Genomic DNA, 23,072 nt, shown 5'->3' on the forward strand with positions numbered 1-23,072 from the left:
GTGATTCTGGGCAAATTGTGCCTCAGTTTTCCCCAGCTATAAAATGAGGATAATACTTCTCTACCTCATGTGGTGTGTGAGGCTTATTGTTTGTAAAGCATGTTGAAATTCACAAGTTGAGAAGGTACTGTAGCATTGCAATTTGTTTTATTATATGGGATAACATTAATTTTTCACCAATATGAAAGTTCACAAAATAACCCTGTTCTAACATGAAAATCAAGAGACAGTGTGGCCAAGTGGAATTGCGGGGAGGAGTGGGCGGGAGAAGAGACTCAGGAGACCTTGGTTTAATTTCTGGCTCTGCCACTGATTTATTTGGACAAGTCATGTCCCTCCTTATGCCTCAGTTTCCCCATCTATAAAATGGGGATAATGGTATTGACCTCCTTTGTAAAGTGCTAGATAAGAGCTAGATATTATCATTATTAATAATAATGATTTGTCAGATTAATGTAACTCTTCAACTCTATGCATTTTTATAAATATTTTGGAATATGTATTATTCACACAATAGAAAAGAGCTGAAGGGCTAATAGATCAGTGCACATTCAAGGTAGGTGAATATTGAAATACTTTACCTAGATGACTGCTAAAAAGTGCCCTGGCTACTCACTCCCACATGCTTCAAATGTCTCACATATGTTACAAATCCTGCTAGGATTTTATGTTGCTAATGGAAGTAGGACCTTTTTAGAGGCGGTACTTGCGAGACTTTGACGGTGTTGGTTGACACAAGGATTTCATTTGGTGTAGTGTTGGCACGGCTAAGATGGAAATATATCAAAATGGTGATGGCCACTGTAGCTTTCTCTACATGATGGAGTAATGTGCTCTACAGATGTGTTAGTTCTAAAACACACGAATGTGTTGTGCATTAATTAGATTGTGTAGACCCTGATGGTTTGCACTAAAGATTCCCTAGTGTGCTTTAATATAGTATTCTTTCAAACATTAAAGTCACCAGAATCTATTGAACCGATTAAGGTTCAATGTTAGTGTGCATTACCCACCATGTAGACAAGCCCTGTTTCAGAGGTAGGTCAGGTTGTCAAGGCACTTGGATAGATTCATCCTAGCTGACATAGGGAAGCTCACTGCACTCCAATGAGGATTCGACTGCCACCTCCATGGATGTTTCATGCTGGGAAAGTGCAGCTTTAGTACACACAAAGAAATTCAATGCTGGCTGCAGCAGGATATTTGCAGGATTGATAACTTTACTCAACTGAGTTTCTAGCAGCAACAATAATTATTAATCAATGAATTTATACTGCCACATTGTAATAAGGAGGTAAGGCATCTGAAGTAATGGACTCTCAGATCTCTTAGGCCTTTAAAGATTACAGGTGACAGCCTGTGCTGCATCTCTTAAATATACTTATGCTTTGGAACTGAGACATTTTTTGAAGTGGAAACCTGATTATAGTATTTTAATAAGCTTAATAATTAATATATTTATAATCCTGGACTTTAAGATCTGTGGGGCAACATGTTCTTATATTTATTTGTATAATGACCAGCACAATGGGGGCCTAAACCTGATTTGAGCTTCTGGGTTCCACTGGAATATGAATATGAAATAATAAAGTAGATTTGAAAGACACTGGTATAAAGGACAATCTAGTTGTATACTCCATTTGGGGGAAATGAAAGTTTGTCCTCCATTGTTAAAAAGTGGAGATCCAGGGAAAGATGGCGTAAAGTCTGAGCTATTTATACAATACCCAGTGTGGTGATTTCCTGCTCTTACCAAATGTTTAATTCTAACTGAATGAGTAAGGAGTGCATTTTAGTGCAACAGTGGAAAAGAAATGTACTGCTGTCGGAAACCAACCAGGAAGAATCAGCTGTGAAAACAGCTAAAAGACTGTTACGCAAGGCTGTTTCTTTTGGTTCATACCCCTTCTTAGCATTTTTGGCACACGGGAATACCACAGCACATGGGTGCCAAAACAATCCAGCACAGGCAGTGATGGAAAGAGGACCAAAATCCTGCTACCAATGAGGTGAGACGTTTTGCAGCCAGAGGGATGGGAACTCCTCCGAGAGGAAATGGCCAACAATCAGAGGAAGTGGCACTAGAGTACAACAGGTCAGCCAAAGACCTACTGGGCCTGGAGACAGGCACTCCTGTGAGTCTCCATCCATTTGAGAGACACCAGAAGGAATGGACTAAAGTGGTTGTGAGTAGTGCAGTGACACCAAGATCATACAAGATGATTATGCAAGAGGGACAAGTAATCTGAAGGAACAGGAGACACTTATGAGCCAGCAGATACAACACCCAGAGAAAGCCTAGAGATATAGAGTTCATCACAGAACGGAGAGACAGAGAACAATCTGGAGGCCAACTCCACAGACAAATAGTTTGATAGACTCGGAGACAGGTGACAGGAAGAGAGAGACAGGCGGTCTGATTGCCTGTTGAGGAGCTCAACTACGTCATAAACAATGGAGCCAGCTGAGTCTGTGATAAAGGAAAGACTCCAACTAGGTATGTGCTAGCAACCTCTTCTGAAGTCACATGGGGTGCAGGCCTGGGTGTCAGTTATTTGTTTTTAATGTTTATATTAAAATGTTTGTAAAATAGAACAGTGTCTCACAATTAGGGTCCTATGTAAATCACGATTTCATGAAGGGCATGGAAATCACAAAAATGCCCCCAAACTGCAATTTTTAAAATATTACCTTACAGTGCTGTGCACATGCCTGTGTGGAAGACCAGACTGCTGTGCACAAACTTAGACAATGTCAAGGATGGAATGAATTACCAGCAAGCTTAGTCAGTTACAAAGGTGGAATGAATGTCAGCTGCAAACTTAATCAGTATTCTGCAGACACTCTGACTAAGTTTGTCGATGAAATTCATTCCATTATTAAAATTGACTAAGTTTGCTAGTTAAATTCATTCTGTGCATATTTTGTGAAATTCAATACTTTTCCATTTACACTGTAATTAATTTTATTTTAAAAATAGTGATTTCCACAGGGCCCTAATCATGATCAGTGGAACTGGAGTCCATATTCCATGCTGAGACTGTTATGAACAGGACACTTGGGAAACTGGAGAACAGGTGCAGTAACCTGGAAGCAACTCAACCACATGAACAGAGCAGTTCACGGAGTTTAATAAAGTTCCTCTTGTTCAACTTAACTGTTATTTAACTTCACTCTGTGTTAATGAAACAGGACCTGTAACTGTTATATGTGAAGCTCAAACTCTGTGGCAGGTGAGAGTGTTCACAACTCGATGGGGAGTCAGTGGTAGTTTATACTGACCAAAAGTATTTAGGAAGTACTTGCCTTAAAGAAAGAAGACTAAAGAAAGAGGCACTATTTTTTTACATTTCTCAATCCGGTAATCTATGGACCCGATCTTGCCCTCATTACTCGGGCCTAGTGAGTTCAGTTGATACTGTTTAAGGATTTGGTTCAATATTTTTTCACCACAGGAACTCTCTGTTTCAGCATAGACTGTGGTGTGTAACTGAGCAAATACACACGTGCACGCCCTTTGCCGAAGGGATTTGGAGCACATCCTGTGCTGTACTCTGAGGCTGAAATGTGTAGAAAGGATACCTTTTCATTCTATTGATCCTAGCACAGCTTCCCTGTGCACAGCACAAGAATGAGAATCGTGCCCAACTGCAACTATTTGCTCCTAATGAACAGAGAGTATATTTCCACTGGGGGTGGGGGGTGCAATTCCCAGTTGGAGCTAGCTTTCAGGGAGCTAGCCTGCTAAAAATAGAATGTAGCAGTGGGACCAGGCTAGCCACCCAGAGCATTGACCCACTGCTGGATGGGGGTAGCCACCCTCCTAGACACATACTCAGAGTAGCTAGTCACTCCACTTGCAGTGCTGCAGCTACCATTTTTAGCTCTCTGACTCCATGGGAAGATTTCCCCTCCAGCTGGGAATCACCCCTCCTCCCCCCTGCAGCTCCAAGTGTCCACTTCCTCTCTAGTTCATTAGGAGCACACTCTGCCTCAGGAAACCCCTGGTATTATGTCACTTCAATTTGACAGATGGGAAACTGAGGCACGGAGCAGCACAGTGATGTGCCCAAGGTCACACAGTGAGTCAGTGGCACATCTGGGAACAAAATCCTAGTCTTGTGTCTCCCCTGCACTGACCGCTACACGAGTTCTCCGGGGGGGAGGAAAAACTTAGGGCTACCTGGCTCCTGGTGGCTCTGTGCACGCATAGGGAGTTGGAGAGTGTGGAGCCCCCAGGGACAGGACCCAGCAGCGGTTAGATGTGGGATGCAGGTTGGCCCCGTGCTGTTGCACTAGGATGTGTTGGGGTCCGGCTGGGCGTTTGCCTGGGCGGCTGGTGAAGCAGGAGCAGCCAGACTTGCTCTGTCTCCCCCGTGGCAATGTGGGGGGCTGGGGTCAAAAATCAGCAGGCTCCTGTTTTAGCCCAGAGCGCTCTGCCCCACCGCAACTGCTGCCGCGGCAGCCCGCAGCCAGCCTGAGCCCTCCCCTCTCGCGCACGCCTACCCCGTCCCTGTCCCGTTCCCCCCCTGCGCGCGCGCGCGCGCGCTTTCCCCAGTGCCTCTCGGTGACGTGAAGGGGCGCGCGGTGGCAGCACCTCCCCGCGCGCTGCTTAAAAAGAAGAAAAGAGGGAGCGAAACATGAGAGCCGTAGTGAGCTGCAGCCACCGCCGGCCGCGGAGGAGACATCACCCCAGCCAGGCGGCTGCTACTGTCCTACCTAGAGAACATCCTTTCTATGGGACAACAAGTGAACTGCTGCTGCCGCCGCCGCCGCCGCCGCCTCACACTGCAGCAGGGGGGGACCCCTTGGCCCAGCTCCCACCACCAGGGCGCAACAGCACCAGTTACTAAATCTGTGTCACTTGCACAATTTTAGCCCCACAACTCCTGAGCATCCTCCCACTAAGCCGGTTTTTTGGGGGGTCGGGGGGAGTTCTTTGCCCTTTAGATTTTTTTTATCACCATCACTCTCCAGCCCTCTCCCCGTTTTGCGGGTGCTGATTCCCTGCTTTGAAGTGCAAAAAGAAAATCAGTCGGGGAGGGGGAGAGGTTCGGTTTGTTTTTTTCACTCACACGGTCCAAGGCATGATGCTGAAGATGCTCCCGTTTAAACTGCTGCTGGTGGCCGTGGTTCTGTGCTTCTTTGAGGGGGATGCTAAGTTTGGGGAGAGTGGAGCAAGGAGGAGAAAGTGCCTGAATGGTAACCCACCGAGGCGACTGAAAAAGCGAGACAGGAGGATGATGTTCCTGGAGCCTGCCAGCGGAGGGGAGATGATGTGTCGTGGCTTGTACCCTCGCCTGTCCTGCTGCTCCAGGACTGACAGTCAGGGGCTGCTGCACATTGAGACTAAGGTAGGCACCACATGAGGCTTTTTGCATGGATGCAAACTCACTGCTAACCTGCTGGGTGGTGTCTGGTTTGATCTAGCAACATGGGTTTGACCATTACTATTTGGGAGGGTGGAGTGGTCTCATAAAATGGAAGCGTTAAAGCGATTCTGGTTTATTTCCTTGAGAGTTACGTAGACCTCGCTCCAGAGCTGTTCATCCGAAGGGAGGCTTAGTCAATTGGGAAGGTATTTTTAAAAGAAAGTTCTCTCCCTCTTACAACGAAGGATTTTTACAAATTTGCGAGTTTCCGTGAGATCTTACAAATCTCACTCATTCAGATCGTCCCATCTTGCTCAAATCAGCAGCTGGGTGCACTGCTGCATGTTTATTGGCAGTGCCCTTTTCTCACGAAACATGGACTTCAGGTACAAGGACCCTGTGCTGAGGGGATGGCTTGAGAAGAAGGAAGACTTGAATGGCTTTTTTGGATTAAGTTTGTGCATTGGCAGCAGTGAAACTGTGAATTAAGTTGACGGTGGTTTCCGGTTTATTTTTCTGGGGGTTAAAAAGCGTGTTCAATTTTCTCCACGTGTTTGGTCAGTAACGGATTTGGATAGTAGACGGTGCTGGTGCATCAGAGCTTAGTGATCTCTAGTCAAGGCTCTTGTGTTACACATGATTACCTGTATCAGCTGAAAGGGACTCGACTGTTATTGATTCTCACATAGAATGGCATGAGATATTTGCCTTTTCACACTGTGTGACAATGCATATGCGTAATTTAAAATTGAGTTGCTTGAAAAGAAGCATCTCATTGGAATTTTAAAATATTTAATTTATGCTTCCTTTAGTAGCTTAATTTCTATTTATTAATGTGTTTGCGATTTCTCTAAGTTGTCCATATATAATTCTGCAGGATCTTATTGGATAAGCAGGGCAACGATATTAAGTGTGTACACAGAGAGGGAAATTCCTGAATAATGTCATTAAGAATCACTGCACGTGAAATAAACAATCAGGTGTCTTCTCCTCCCCTCCAACCCCTTCACTTTCCCCCTCCCCAGTTTAGGTTTAATTAAGAATTCCTCAGTTACAACACTGTAGTTGTCAAGGTCTGAGAGACTCTTGGAAAACTTGTGTTTCAGTCTTGCTGGCCCAAGCATAATAAAAAAATACCCAGCCTGAATCGAATTTTTATGCTCAGTTCACGGTAGATTTCACTCCATTCTCATGTAAACAGCTTCTACGAATCAACATATGTGTCTGGGTGGTATCTCTCACTTTGTTTTGTAACAAAAAGCCATATTGCATCATTTAATTTGCTCAAGTCATGCAAATAGGAAAAAATCAATAGGACAAAAAGGGGTCGACTTATCCTCCTCCCCACTAAACTGCTGCCCACACACAGAGTCCTGTTGCTTATGGCAAAAGAATAACAACAACACCATTGTGTTTGTTAGTTGGTTCACTAATGGGTGAAACTGGAGAACATCATTCTCCTTCAGTCCACAGCTCTGTCCAAATGTTCATGCCTTTTGAGGGAGCATTTGTCCTACCCCCTCTATTCCCAGATGAGTGAGAACAGTCTTACTGCAGGTTTTCAGCTGCAGCTCTCTCTTTATTCTTACCATATGCAGCAGTAGTTTGAGATTCAGGGCAGATATATTTCTTCATGCTGTCCAGAGACAGTGTCATTAAGCTCCTGTGTGGTAATTCAATTAAACTACAAAATAACTACATTCAGATAACCTTAAAAGCCTAATTGAAGTGCACAAAAGTCAGACTAAGGACTGGAAAATATGTCCTTAACTCACCCTGTTTGTAATATATAGGTATTGCAGCACATATGTTACGTGAGATCACCCACTGTTTGGAGACCCTTGCAATAGTTGGTTTAATGTGCTGAATTAAAGATGGAGTTAAGACAATTTTGAATTTCCTAGCTATTGTAGGGTTTTGTCCCTTCGTGTTATTTGAATATATCTTTTGTTTAATTTCTTTGTTTTGTAGATAGTAATAAATCCTTGAAGTGCATGAAGTTTCAGAACAATATACCATAACATCTATTTCTAAGCATTAACACTTACTTTATAAATATAGATTTATACTTTTTAGTGGATATTATTCTAAACGGTTTTAAAGCCACGTTATTTATCCATTAAATGTCAATGGTTACAGCTATCTTAAATCTGTTTTATCATGTAAATATCTATTTAGACAGTTTTCCAAAATACATGTAATTTATACGTGATAGAAGTAGTGACCATTCCACAAGAGACATTACAGTATCATGCAAAACACTTGGAGGGAACTTTATAAAAATTGGGTTTTTGACACTATATTACACAAGGGCTCCAAAAGCTGGACATCGAACAGGTCTTTAATCTGATATAGAGTCATATTAATCCACAGGATTGAGTGTCCATGACATTAATAGGAATCTGAACATTAGCTTTCTCTAGAGCAATTTGAGCTTGCTCAGCAGGCATTTTCAATTTCAGATTAGCTTCTTGGTTAAGATGCTGTGTGTCAGCCCTGGGACAATTTTATGATCAAATTATTGATCTGTCTTTATGATGACAATACTTCCAGTCCCTTAAGCACAGCAAAGCAGCAATAAAGGGCACTGCTTTAATAATCAGACAAAATTAGACTGTCTCTAGTAATATTTTTGCATAATATTGGCATTTAACTCTTTGTCTTCTAGCTTTCTAGAATATCCCCATTTTATCACTAGGTTCACTAAAGCCAGAATCAAATGTTGTGACACCAGAGTTTTTGAAGGTTTGCATATAGCCAGATAGGCACAGAAGTCCTCTCTACCTTGGATGGTTTCACAGCCAAGGCTGTCAAGGAATGGGTGAAAAGTAATTGTTTTCAAGTGTGCCCTTTTACAATCATTTGTTTGCTCTGGCTCTTTCACGAACAAAGGCTATTGTTGAACACATCCAACTAAACAAATAACTCATCTTGGGGTCCCTTTAACAGCTGCCTTGGTACAATGATCTATTTACATATTAGCCTAAAATTGAAACTGAACTCTTTAATGACATAATCCAGCACTATAGTACAGAAGAAACATATGTTCAACCCAACAGCTGAACAACCTTTTAGGCATATGATTTTTAGAAATAATTGCTTGTATACCAAATACAGTTTAATTAAACATCTTAATTCACTGCCACATATTTTTGCTGTTAACATCAAACCCACACTGTTTTTTGTCAAATAAAATAAACACAGGGTATGCAAAACAGATTGCTATATTACATTTATAGAATTTCGGTCTCTTGTGTCTTTTTGTTTCTCCCTCTTTTCACTATTTTTGTTGTTGATAAACCAGTCATGTAAGCTGTACTTTCCTGTATTCCAGTATTTCTCTTACCTTTCTTCTACCAGTCTTACTTTCCTGTGGGTAGAGATTAAAGGATGATCTTACAGATGTTGTAAATTAGTCAGCAGCAGGCATAATCATTACAACGCATGCTACAATAATGTTTGGAAGTTTTACATGTTTTCCCCAGCAAACCACTGCAAATTTGATGGTTTCACTTATAACTTTTAAAATTGATACAGGAAATTACTTTGCATTTCTTTAAGAGACCAAAGATATTGTCAGTTTTAAAGGTAAAGGTCATTATTATATGTTCACCAAAAATACTGTGTTCTAAACAGTGTTTCAGCCTTGGGCTAAATCTGTTTAATTGACTTCAGTAAGGCTATTGATTTATTGAAACCAAAGCTAGAATGATGGTTCTATCTACCTTCAAATAGGTATTTCTACTGCAGACCTCACACAGAGCAAAGTTTTACCATCCTACTATGCTCAAATAGCATGAAACTTAACATAAAAATATTGTACTTGATTTTCAGATAATTTATTGAGTCCCATTACCTAATCTTTTGATTAGTTATTATATCACCAAGACACATTCCAAAAATTGAGAGTGGGATTAAATTCCTCAAGGACTAAAATCAAACCCCTTGTGGATGGCAGCTGGTCAGGAGGATTAGGATCCTTTTATTTTAGCTTTAGCTATTAAAATGGAGTCAAGCATTTTTTACTTTAATATAACTGGGCAATTAAATGCATTTTTCACAAGGAAAAATAAATTAGCTTTTGACTTTTTGTTTTTTTTTTTCTCATCATGTGCACTGTTACCTTCCAATAGAACTATAGCAATATGCCTGCATCAGTTGAGGGGTTAATGCAGTAAACAAACTCAATATTTACCTCTTTGATTATTGACCTATGCTTCGCCACATACCACTATCACCAATGTATCCCAGTACTTGAAGGAGATGAAGACAGGTGATTCTAGTGGACAGAGGAAAGCACTTTGAACAGTCTGCAAACATGGTGTAGTTTCCTTAGTGGTAAATACACACTCAAAATTGGGCAATTCAATCCATAGATTAGGAGTGCTCCTGGATTCCTCACTGATGCTAAACTCTCACATATCAGCATTCACAAGTTGTCTAACCTCTGTGGTTGGCTAGGAGACTCTGTTCCATCATGGTGAACAACGGCCTGGTCTTTGTTATATAGGCCTTTGTCACTTCACATATGGACTACAGCAATGCAGTATACCTAGGCATGAAGCCATCAGCCTGAAGGAAATTCCAACTGGTACAGAATGTGTACTCATGGGCTACCGTGCGCACGTAAGACCTATCCTCCACTGGTTTCCTATAGAAGAAAATCAAGTTCAAGATCTTGGTTGTTATCTTCAAGGCCCTCAATGACCTGGGCCCAGAATATCTAAAAGGATCAGCTAAAATTCCTGGATGAAGACCATGGCTGACAACTCTGCTCCTCAGGCATAATGAAACTTTCTACTATAAAGGCAAAGATCATCTGTGCAGGAAACTGAGCTTTCTTGGGATTAGTCTGAGACTGAAATGAACAGGAGGAACTAAGGGCCAACATTTATCTCACCATCTTCTACTCCAAATGCAAGGTGCACTTCAGCTTTGCCTTCTCTCATACGAACGTGTGTCAGTGTGTACACTTAAAAAACAAAACAACCCCATACCAAAACAAAACACTACACTGCACACACAATTCTCTTATTGTGGAAAGGACAAGAGAGAGAGCTAACTACATGTGACAGATGTTAGTCATGTCGCTTAATGCACTGCTAGAAGGCATTCGGATACTATGATGATGATGGCAATATAAGAACTGTACAGAATAGACTATTTAGGGTCTGATCCTGCAAACTCAAACCAGAAAAACTCTGAAATTAAGGAGGATTCTACCAGAGAAGGCAGGCCAAGTACTGTTCTACTTACTGACATTAGTGGGTCCAATTGAAGCCAATGGGACTACTTTGAGCGACTGTTTGTTTTGGGGGATGGATCCTTTGGCAGCACATGGAAGGGCTGAATAGGGCATGATTAATTTCATTTTTCTGAAGAGGGTCTGGCTTTCAAAAGTTTGAGAAATGCTTCCTTAATTAAAAAAAAAAGTAGGTTTATTCAGAATTAGGATTGCTGCAATTAATATTTTGTATGTGATTTTTAAAATGCCATATTATTGCTAATATTTTGTCAGATTTAAAACAATAAAAAAAGCATTCTCAGATATTTGGAAGCAAAGTTATATGATTCTCATCCAGAAATAAAGTGATGAGTTCAAAATTATATTACTGGCCTTAGGCATTCTAGATGATTGATGAGCTGTGGAACAGCAATTATGAGTCAAATTGTGGGCCAAAAATCTCCATGCAATTTAAATTATTTGATTTACCTAGGGTAATTTAGCAAAATTACTGCATGTTTTCTGAAAGGAACTAATCAATATTGTTATAGTAGAATGAAACATCACAGAGTCCTTCACAGTGTGAAAAATAGTAATATCAAATCCACTCTGAGATCTGAGAACTTGCATGGTAGAAGAAAGGTTGTATAAAATGTTTGTAGCAATCACTTTTTAAAAAAATATATATATTATAATTGTTTATAATTATGCTAAATCAGTAATAATGAGATACTGTGCTTTATGTTCTGATAAGGCCTGATCCAGCTCACAATAGCTTCAGTGAATGCTGGATTGAGCCGTAATGTAATTTTGGGTTGAGAGATCAAAAAGCAAACCCCTTAGTACCATGTGGTTTACAATAAGTTATGAAGTGCATAATATTACAGACTAATAGTGAAGAATGTGCTGTTTTCCCTTAACATTTATTTTTCATGGTATGCTGACATTGCATTCCCCAAGCTCTTGTGTTTACTTATACAAATTATCAAACCTGGTGTAGTGCTTAAGTAAGTATTAAGGACAAAGTTAAAATTGAATGATAGGACAAACTGTATGTTAAGGAAAATTTCATATTTTCTATTTCATATAAACAGAAATTACTGAAAATCTAAGGCTTTTTGTACCAACAGTTTACATTGGCATATGCATGAATATAATTGCATTGAAAAGCAGAAAACTCAGAGGAACCCCTTGAGAATTCCACCATAGGAGGTTCAATAGTAGGCTCACAGTACAAACCAAAGCCTGCATATTTTATAAATACCTGGAGATTGTTTTTCTAATGTGTTCTGACTTTAGAAATTTAGTTTTAAATCTTTAGGTAACTTTTAATCTGAGCCTCTTATGCATGTAATTTAGACTTGGAAGTTGTATTTTTCAGCATCCCTATAAAAGAAGTGGACATAGGGCCTGTTCCTGCAGCCCTCGCTTATGCCAGTAATTCTTATTTATGTGAGTATTCCCCCTGATCAAGAATTACTCACACAATTAAGAGATTGCAGGCTTGAGTAGTGGGAATAAATTAATTTGCATTTGGAAAGAGAAGCTCTTGTTAGTACTCTAAAATCTGATGATTTATTGCATGTGATTCGCTTTCATAGTATTAATTTTTTACTTAGCATGGTGACTTAAAATATGGCACATTTTACTGATTCATAACTGTACTGGTTACATTAGCATGATTTACTTACATTATTTCAAAGAATCTTTTTGTATAAGACAGGGAAATAGGTCATGTGTTTATTTGTCTCTGGTTTGTGGCTTGCAGATATTTTCTGTTACCAACAACACAGAATGTGTGAAGCTACTGGAAGAAATCAAATGTGCACACTGCTCACCACATGCTCAGAATCTATTCCATTCACCTGAGAAAGGGGAAGCATCTGAAAGAGAACTAGCTCTTCCCTTCCTGTGCAAAGACTATTGTAAAGAATTCTATTATACTTGCAGAGGTCAAATACCAGGTAAAAACTATAGCAAAATAATGGACTGAAAAAAGATGTCTAAATTTAAATGCTCTCTATTGCTTAAGAAATCTTGGATCAGATCCTGCAGTCCGCCATCGGGAAAACCCCGAAGACATTAAGGACTGTAGAATCAGGACCATGAAGGTAGATCTTTCCTATTTGAGTGAATATTTGGGTTTTTTCTTCCCAGCCTCCTCTTGAATTTCTAGAAAAAACAGTGATATATGTTATAACTTTTCAAATCTCCAGAATAAGTTATTCTCTGTATTGAAATTTCACTTTGTTCACCCAAAGAGTAAAAACAATTAGCCAACCACAATAAAGCTCTTCTAACTGATACATTGCTTTTAAAGTGAAAGAAAAGAGAAGCTGTAGTATAGTAGGTAGTATAAAGATGTTGAATATTTAAGGTGTCCTTTTCTGGTTTGGTAATCACATACATTATTGTTTTTAAACATATGCACCAGAATTCAAAGCCCACTGAAATCAGTGGGAGTCTTTCCACTGACTTCAGTGCCCTTTGAATCAGTTCCATGATGCTGTTAACAACATGGGACCAAATCCCACCCTTAACTGACCCTGAAGGGCCCTGCCATAGTCACTGGGTTTACCTTGGCATAACCAAAAGCGGAATTTGGCTCGTGGTGCCTGTAGCCATCACATAAATGTCATCTTTACACAAGGTAGTTGCATTTTAAAAAAGTTAAAATATTGTCTTAAAAGATTATGTTAAACAACATCATCAGTAATTACAGGACTAAAACATTTATATAATTATGATTGCCCTTTCTTCAACTATTCTTCTCTCCTTATCAAAACACTGTTGGCAACACAGAAAAAAGTTGAACTAGTGTGATTTTTTTGAGCAGTGAAATTTAAAATAAAATAATGTAGTTCTGAGTTAGGTAAGATCATGACAAATTTGCGAATAATCATTTATAACATGAACAGTTCTGTAAAACTGTAACATAAAACATCAGAGCTGTGTAATAGGTATGGCTTTAAGTGGGCAATGCTTTTATTGCTTATGTACAGTATGTACTTTGTTTTCTTTGAACTCCCAGGGGTGCGGGACTTTTCTGTAGTGTTCTCTTATTGACTTGCAAAAACATTTTGAATAGAGTTGCTTTTTCCCTTTGGTGTGGTTTAACATGTATCTAAACCCATTCAAATATGAAAATATTATTATTGTCTTTATAAACTACAGAGATGTTTCTAAGGCTTTCTTAAACCAGCTGTTTCTTGCTCTTTATCACATTCCCCAGAGCAAAGCAGAATAGATCATAGTTGCCAAGACTGCCTGCCGAGCAGAGATAACAGAGTAGATACTGTAAACGTTTGGCCCATCCTGGAAGCCACCACAAAGAGTATTTTTGAAATACAAGTTTGTAACTAACCCAAATGATGAGTGTATTCTGCTGAACATTTACATCATCTTTTCATTAGAGTCTAAGTTTCTGAGAAAAATGCTCTGTAGGGAAAAAAAAGTTAAGGAGGGAGGAGGGGGTAGAGAGGGAATGGGCTGAGCAGCACAGGAGCTACAGCCTCAGGATCCTCACTCCCCAGATCAACATATGTGGTGACGAATGACAAATTTATTTTTCTACAAAGTTTGTGTATATGTAAAACTGCTGAAGTGCATCAAGATGTCAAGTGCTTTTTGTGACCACCCAGGTTGCCTTGAAAGATAACCAGATGAAAGCATAACTTTAGCACTGGACAGAGCACTGTGCTTTGCAGGAAAGAGCTTACAAGCTAGCTAGAATAGGATTTTTCCTACATCAATCAGATGCTAATAATCATTCTAAATACTTGTTCTGAGAGTGGGCTGCACTAACAAAAAGTCGTTGCATACTTATGTCGGACAGGGTTAATTGATTTGTTTGGCAGAGTGGTCATTGGCACATGTATTAATATTTCATGAAGGTATTGAGATTCAGGTCACACTTTTGGGGAAAGTGACCTATAGAATTCTAGTGTCCTTCAAAATATATATGTACATTTAAAAGCAAATTCATAGTTCATTTGGGTTTTATAATCCATGTGTGAGATCTGTGTTTCCCATTTGAAAGTTTTACAAACTTGACTAGTATTGAAAAAACAAACAAAAAAGAACCCACAACCTATGCTTCATTATTTAGATTGCTTGACATGAACTGCAAAGAACAGGTTCCTGTGAGGCAATGTGGCTTGGAGGAATGTGCACAGGGCTGGGAGGTAAACAGGCCTGCGTTCTAATCATGGCTCTGCCAGTGACTCACTGTTTGGCACTTAGCACATCAATTAATTTCTCTCCCTCAGTTTCTCCATCTGTGCAGTGGGAATAATACCCAACTACATCACAGGGGAATTACAAGGAATAGTTGGTGATGGCAAAAGTGCTTTTATTCCATAAAGTGATATAGGAATGATAAATATTTTTATTGACTAGAGCTGGTGAGCAATTTTTGGTTGAAATGAAATTTCAACTTTGGAAAAAAACTATTTCTTTTTGTTAAATTGTAGTTTCATTTTCAGACTAGCTCTATTACTGACTAGCATGAGAAATCCATCCACAGTTCTCTCTCTATCTGCAAGTCAAAAATACTAGAGGGTACTTAGCCTTATGGGACTGATTCGTTAAGAAATACCTATGAAAGTAGTACATTTTTCCCACTAATTATGAGCTTGAGTTTGCATTTTTATGCATTCAAAATACCCAATTACTTCAGCAAGAGTTTTGAATACACAAGGAATGAAGGATCGGGTCCATCCCCCCTGTTTTTGCACAAGGTCAAAATATATATATAGTAAGCTGTATACAAATAATACTTGGAAAAATTGTGTGGTTATGTACTACATGAGGATGTAAAGAATGGTATAGAAGCTCCCTATTTTATCTTAGATGTCTAATCTCATTTTAGCATCTGAACTTTACATAGAAGCTCAGTCTGAGTGAATGTTGGGGCACTGAATTTAAGTCTGTTAATGTAATTTATTTAATTATGATTTTTAAGTTTTGTAAGGTGCTCTTAGGGATGGGTGGACCTATTATCTATTTTTCTTATATCTAAATAAATAAAGGAAGGGTTTATTTTCCCTTCAGCCAATAGCATAACTTCCATTAATGCCAATGGAAGCCACATGCACCGAGGAAAAACCTATCCCTGTCTCCACAGCCACAGAAGGTTCTGACATCCAAGCCAGGGGAAGGATTTTGGGGTAGTCAAATGTAAGGGGAAGAGCAGTGGCAGACTAGGGCTAGGGACAGATACTACACTATCCTCCTATTCTCCCCTCCCACAGAAGAGAAGATGCATTAGGACAACTGAACCAGCTCTGTTATTGACTAGCACCAGAAATCCATCCACAGTTCTCTCTCCATCTGCAAGTCAAAACTATTAGTAGGTACTTAGCCTTATGGGACTGATTCATTCACAGAGTGGCTCCACAATTGCTCCATGGCCTGGGGAGAGGATTCTTTTCCATTCTTTTCCATATCATGGAAGCAACTGACATTAGTTGGGGTTCAACAGCTTACCTGTCCCGTTGTGCCCATTATTCTTGTTTTTAACATAAATTGGTTGAGGTGATTGTGTGCAGATCCAGCTCCAGATGTTACCAAAGTCAGAATCTAGATGTGGATTTTAACCAAATGGCATTCAAACCAAATGGCAGAAATGTTGGGAGAATAACTGCTCCCTGCACTGTAATTCCAGGAGTACTTTCATAGTTATTTGGTGTTTGCTGAAAAATGTCAAGGGCTTACAGAGTGGCTGTCTCTAGTGGAGGCTGCAACAGTTCCACATTGCTGCTGGGTGTATGCAGGCCCATTACCACGCACCTGAAAAATCCACTGGGATTAAGTTGTGTGACCACCTGACCTGGTAGTCTCCAAAGGTTTCATCAGGGGAAGCATGTGGCTGAAGTCACCTCAGGAACATAGCTAAGAGTTGAGGGGAGTGAGGTGACATTTTTGTCAACAATTTCAGATGTGAAGCTAGAAATCTGCTCATTTATACCCCCCAAAACTTTTCAAAATCCATCATCATGGAACAAAGAAACCACAAGGAAACAGAACAATACTTTCCTTAGTCATTAAAAATATATATATTCTCTATCTCAATGAAGTTAGCAGGAATAAAGTCATTAGGTCAGATACCCAGGTGGCATAAATCAATGTAGCTCCATTTAATTCAGTGGGCTAGACGTTCATCCTGTGCACAGCCCAAGAAAGAGGTGAGTGGTGTGAATTCTGGACTTGACCTACTCCAGGCATGGTACAGGCCTAGGATAAGTTAGAGCAGCCCAGCGGCTGCTTTAATTTACAGCAGGCTCCCCACAATTGTGGGTAAAGGCTGGAGCCGGATCAGAACCTGACTCAATCAGTCCACTGAAGACTCCTCTTTAAAGTTACAGAAAGGGAGAGGAGGCATCCACTGAACAAGATGCCAAAGGAACAATTTGAGATGTAGGAGTAACCAGAAAGTGATGGAGGTTATAAAAGGTGAGGAAGAATAAGATTTCAAGAAGAGGAGCATGGTCAATGGGTTGAAAAGCAGCAAGTTAAGTTGATAATAGTTGGAGATATAGTAGAAGATTTCGTCAGGAAGATGATATTAGGAACTTTGGTGAAAGCTGTTTCAGTGGAGGGAGAAACCAGATTAAGAGTCTAGAAGGGAGCTGAAGAAGAGGAATTCCAGACAGCAGTTGTAGAGAGTATGTTCAGTGAGCTTGGAAATGAATGGGAGAAGAGAGAATGTAGTTGGAGAAGTAAGTGGGATCAAGGGTGATATATTTTTTTTTATGATGAGGAAATTAGAGCATACTTTTAGCGTGAAGGGAATGATCCATTGGAGAATGTGGGATTGAGGGAAAACGTTAAGAAAAGGAGAGTGGGGAGTAGAGAGATCAGGATGGGAAGAAGGGAAGGGGTTGCTGGGGCAGTTGGAGCAGTTAGAGGAGGACAGCAAACAAGAAATCTCAGTTTTGGTGATGGGGGAAGTAAAGAGAATGATTTGGAGGAGGAGTTAGAGAGAGAAGAAGGGAGGTCCCATCAGATCTTGTTGATTAAAAAAATCAGTGACATACTGACCTTTGAGAGGTGGGAGTAATGGAAGGTTTAAAAGGGAGGCAAAGTTGTAAGAGAGGCGGCTGTGGTTGCAACTTTGCAATGGCAGAATTAAATGAGAATGCAGAAGTGGTGCTTCTTGACTAGTGAGATGGCAGAGCTGTAGGAGGAAAGAATGAATTTGTAGTGGTAGAAGTCAGCATGGTTTTGGGACTGCCATCCAGGATGCTCAGCTGGATGAGTTCAGGAGCAGAGGAAGTTGTTAGTGGGTGAAGCCAAGGCTAAGTGTTGGCTGGGTGACCTTGCAATGGGAGCGAGGGTAGAAGGAGTCAAGGGTGATAGAAAACATAATGAGATCGGGATGAAGGGGTGAGATTGTGGGGAGGAGGGAAATAGCTTCTGAGCCTGGAAGCTCCAACTAGGGCCGGCTCCAGGCACCAGCTTACCAAGCAGTTCTTGGGGCAGCCACTTCGGAGAGAGGCGGCAAGTCCAGCTGTTCGGCGGCAATTCGGCGGATGGTCCCTCACTCCTGCTCGGAGCGAAGGACCTCCCGCCGAATTGCCGCTGCAGATCGTGATTGCGATCGCGGCTTTTTTTTGTTTGTTTTTGTTTGGCACTTGGGGTGGCCAAAACCCTGCTGCTGGCTCTGGCTCCAACCTTCCCTAGCAAGTTTTGGATCCAGATTGATTCCCAAATCCACATGATGGGTTTAGAGCTAGATTTCTTGACCTGAACAAGCCTCAACTTCAGGAATATACAATTGGGAACTTGAGCTCAGATTCCTCTCTCTTTTTACCATTCATTTTTCAAATATAAAGAAATATAATGCCCCCAGGATCCTAGCAAAACAAGAGAGACTTAAAATGAGCAGAGAAAATTGGCCATCGCCTGTAAGGTTCTTTAAAAACATAGCAAGAGATACAGAAATTAAGAGGGCCACGCTTTACAGCCCTTAGGCATAACCCCCAGAGAAGTCAGTAGCAGCTGTACTTTACTAAGAATAGAGTAAAAACTGTAGGATTTTGACCCCTTATATAATGTAAATATTTCTTTATTGAGACAGTTTGCATATCTGATCTAGTATATGTAATATATGGCAGCAAATTTTTTTAAGTAAATGCTTTCTTATTACATGGCAGAATAATACTTAAGGGCCAAGTTCTGCCTTTTTATGCATATGCCAGACTCCCGTTGAAGTCAATGGGAATTGCACAGACATCCAAAGATAAATTGACCTTAATTGGATGGAACATATACAGGGTGGGATTTTGAAAAGTGCTCAGAGTTGGCCTAACTCCATTAATTTCCATGGAAGTAGTTAGACCAACTCTGAGCACTTTTCAAAATACCACCCATTATGCACAATTGGAGTTGTCCTTATAGAGGCACCATCTCTTTTTGACAACTTAGCAAGTTCATCCATTGACACTGTAGAGTTTCAGAGTTCAGTTCAACCCTCAGTTTTTAAAAACAGAGTTACAGAATATGAAAAAGGAATGGGCTTGTTGAATGGCAAAAACAAGTTCAGTACATTTCATACTTACTTACATGCTAAAATACTTCGTGATACAAATAGCTACAGGCATAAAGTCAATCACTTTATGTATAAGTAAAGAACATTCCATATGGCATTGGTTAAATGAGTTTGCATCTGACTGTTATTAGAAATGAACATATACTGGCTAAAGAGTGTGATCCACACATACTCCCATTTATTCTTATTGAAGACAAAATTTCAGAACAAAGAAATGTGTCCTTAATAAAAATGGCATATTGAGCATGTAGTAATTCTACAGCTCCAAATGTCCATTGCACTTAGCTTGATTGTCTGTTGTATGTAGAGAAAGAAAGTACTAAGAGCTCGGTCGTGCCCTCTGAAGTCAAATAATTCAACATCAAGATTCTGGATTGGTTTTGGGTCTAGCTTGACATCTACAGAGACTTGGAATACTGTTCCATGTTTATGTCACAATTAATCTTCACTTATTCCATATGAAAATTATGTATCTTATTTTCTCATGCATTTCTTGTGCTAGTTCCTATAAATTAGAAACAGCCACTAGCAGCTGCTATTTGCTGAATCTCCAAATTCATGCCAATGAAACCTTCATACCACAACACACAATCACGTGTTCCAAATTTTATTTTCTATTACCCAAAGGCAGAATTTGGCCCATTATTTGGAACGACCGGGATATTTATTTATTAAAGGAGGATTCATATGAGAAGAATACATGATTGTGAGTTGAAGTCCAAAAGTTTTATTGACATAAGTTTGGGATAACTGCATTACTTACAAATGGTGAAGTTATACTAGAGTTATGCTGATGATCCCAACTGAGTAGCAATAAAACTTTTATGCTATGTACTGCATCATTATTAATTCTATATATACCATGGCCCAAATCCTGACCCATGCAAGGTCTCCTTTTGCATTGTTCTGGCAGTGCAAAGGGAACTTAAAGATGTTCTAAACCAGACTACTTTGCTGATTTTATTCGAAACCCCACACACTAGATATAATGGGCCAAATTCTGCCTTCTGGTTTACATATGAGTTTGATAAAGAGGATTAAAAATGGGTGAAACTTACTAGAAATAGGTCTATGGGTAGAAAGTAATAGTCTTGCTGTTATTAGAATGTATTAAAAAGTCAACAGCAGCACTGTTCTTTCTCATAGATCTCTATTTCTTTTTTTTTTTCCTTCTGGTTTTCAGACTCCTTCTTTAAATAACCCCAAACCTAAAGAACTCCTTTCAGCTAAAGACAGTTTACAGAACCCATACACACTTGCTTTAGATAGGCTACAGGTATAGCTACAGAGCAGGATGAGGCACTCCCTCTTCTTAGGTGCTGGAGAGTGAAGAACTAGTCTGTGATATTGAACCTCAGGTTCTCCTGTGCTAATGCAGAGTACTAACCACAGAGCTGTAAAGATACCTGAATATAAATGAAGTTCTGTTTTATCCTTAGTCCTCTCTTTTTGAGACAACTACTCATGCACCATTTATACTGCCTGTCTTTTGGTGCCAATGCTTCATGAAGTTTTTAAGATATTGATATGAAGTTTTTACACCCTTTCATAAATCAATGGAAAGTACCATCATTTATTTGAATGGCAGTTAGCAACATAAAAACAAAATGAAAACCAATACTCTGTAATATAATGTTGTTAAAATAATAATGCTAAGGGTCAGCTATAAACCAAAACAGCAAGAAAAAGTTAAGGCTGCAATAGCTTGAGCTTTACAACACATTGTCCTTCATTAGTGGGGGTCTGCTGACTTCAACAGGTGCATGGCCACCTTAACTGAATTTTTTCTCACATTTTTATGACTGACCCTTAGTATTATTTTAACATAGTTGTTTTTTTCCTGTTTAATCACATTGCAAATAATGGGTGATAGAAATAGAGAAGAGTAAGCCACAAAAGGTATTACTCCATCTATCTGTGTTTAAAGACAGAACTTTGTTTAAAGTGCTTATTTTTCCACTCAGAATATAACCCATTTGAACATTAGGTTGAAGGCACAAAACCTGCAGCCTTGGCAATACACTAAACACTTTTATGCTCTTTTACATTTTTAAGGGTTTCTCCAAACTACAGCTGATGAGTTTTGCTTTTACTATGCAAGAAAAGATGGTGGCTTGTGCTTTCCAGATTTTCCAAGAAAACAAGTGCGAGGCCCAGCTTCTAACTATTTGGACCAGATGGAAGAATATGACAAAGTGGAAGAGATCAGCAGGTTCATAAAGATAAATGCTGTTTAATCTAAAAAAACTGACAAATCTTTGTGGTTTTCACAGTGAATCAGCTCAGTCTGTGCTTATGCTCAGCAGCTGTGTCCTCCAGATGTTATTTTCTTCTGCTGCTGTTTAAGTGCCTTTTTTTTAATCACATTAGCTTAGATACTTTTGATATGTAAGTAACTAACAGAGTATTATGAGCCAGGCTTCTCTGTGATTCATATGTATTTCATGTGTGTCATTTTGATCTGAAATTTATTACTAATAGTTTACAGCAGTATAGAAGTTCTCTCTACAATAATTTATTAGCAAATCTGTTTTTATGCACATGGCATTTTTTTCTCTTGTACATTTTCCACTATTATTATTATTATTATTATTTCCACAATTGAATGAATTGGATTATGTTATTTAAGTAGACTGCTCCAAATTAAGGCAAATTTTATCAAATTCTGAAGTCATTGGGATTTGCAATGCTTACTTTAGGAGAGAATTTGCCTATAAAAATTTTACTTTCCTTTCTGTGAATTTTGCTGTCCCTCGCCTCGCTCTCAGATCGCAGGCTACTTTACTTTAACTCCCAGCTATATAAAGCCAAATTTTGCTCTTGGATGTACACAGGTTACTCTCATTTACTTCAATAGGAGTGGCCACAGTGCACCTGAGGACAGAATATGGCCTTTAGAATTATCCTTGTAATACCACTTTAGGAAACTTGTATTGTAGTTCTCAGGGGCAATGTTAAGTGAAAGTTCTGTGAACTGTATCTATTGCAAAATAAATAATAATAATAATAATAATAATAATAATAATAAAGTCTCACTGTTTTTCTTTCATTTCTTTAGAAAGCACAAGCACAACTGCTTCTGTATTCAGGAGATTGTGAGTGGTTTGAGGCAGCCTGTTGGTGCAGTGCACTGTGGGGATGGATCACATCGTCTCTTTATCCTTGAGAAGGAAGGATATGTGAAGATTTTCACTCCTGAAGGAGACATAATTAAGGAACCGTTTTTGGACATACACAAGCTTGTTCAAAGTGGAATAAAGGTTGGAATTCTTTTTTATTTCTCTCTCAACATCTACTTATATTTTAATCTAATTATTTATTACCCTCCCTGTATGTGCTATTCATTTAAAATCAAAACCATGGAGAGCATCAGCAATTTTTTTCAGGAAAATATTTTAATGTAAAGAAAAAATATTCTAAACAGAAGATAAGGAGCAAATATGAAATATAGTAGAGTTCCAACTGATAAGGAAAGGGAGCATAATGAAAGAGTCTGCTTTCTTTGGTAAAGTAAAGGGAAAAGACATGATTATAAGAACTGTATTCATAATTTTCTCTGTGCTTTTATTGTTTCCTCCCCTTGAATGTAGCGGAGGATGTACAGCACCAGGATCACAAAGTTATCTGCACATTTACATCATTTAGGCCTGATTATGCTACTACTGAAGTTTGCCAAACTTTGGCATTGACTTCCGTGGGAGCAGCCTTGAGCCATTTAAGGAATTATTCCCACTTGAATCTTTTGGTATTACCAGTGGTTATTATAGAAGCATACAGAAGGGGGAGCTCTCACCACACCATCCAAGAAGGAGGGGGAGCTGTCCTGTGTTTTTTAGCATAGGGGGAGCTGTGCTTTCCCTCCCCCTTCCTTCAATCCCTGAGAACTACAAAAACTGCCCATTGTCTGTGGTATAATCTAAAAATG

At 39.5% G+C, this 23,072-nt stretch overlaps 1 protein-coding gene across 3 annotated transcripts in view; it reads left to right on the plus strand.

Moving 5' to 3' along the window:
• Positions 1-4,523: 4,523 nt before the first annotated feature.
• Positions 4,524-23,072, plus strand: part of HHIP (hedgehog interacting protein) — a 96,480-nt gene continuing 77,931 nt past the window's right edge. For 2 of the 3 annotated variants that reach the window (XM_005284295.4, XM_005284294.4), the window contains exons 1-4: positions 4,542-5,354; positions 12,365-12,560; positions 21,203-21,359; positions 22,206-22,407. In XM_005284295.4, the coding sequence (XP_005284352.2) occupies positions 5,088-5,354; positions 12,365-12,560; positions 21,203-21,359; positions 22,206-22,407 (822 nt within the window). In that variant the 5' untranslated portion in view covers positions 4,542-5,087. Of the gene's footprint in view, positions 5,355-12,364; positions 12,561-21,202; positions 21,360-22,205; positions 22,408-23,072 lie in introns of all 3 variants that reach the window. The other variant, XM_065596435.1, reaches the window with a different exon arrangement.

Source organism: Chrysemys picta, chromosome 5 (genome assembly GCF_011386835.1).
Source record: "Chrysemys picta bellii isolate R12L10 chromosome 5, ASM1138683v2, whole genome shotgun sequence".
Classification (NCBI taxonomy): Eukaryota; Metazoa; Chordata; order Testudines; family Emydidae; genus Chrysemys; species Chrysemys picta.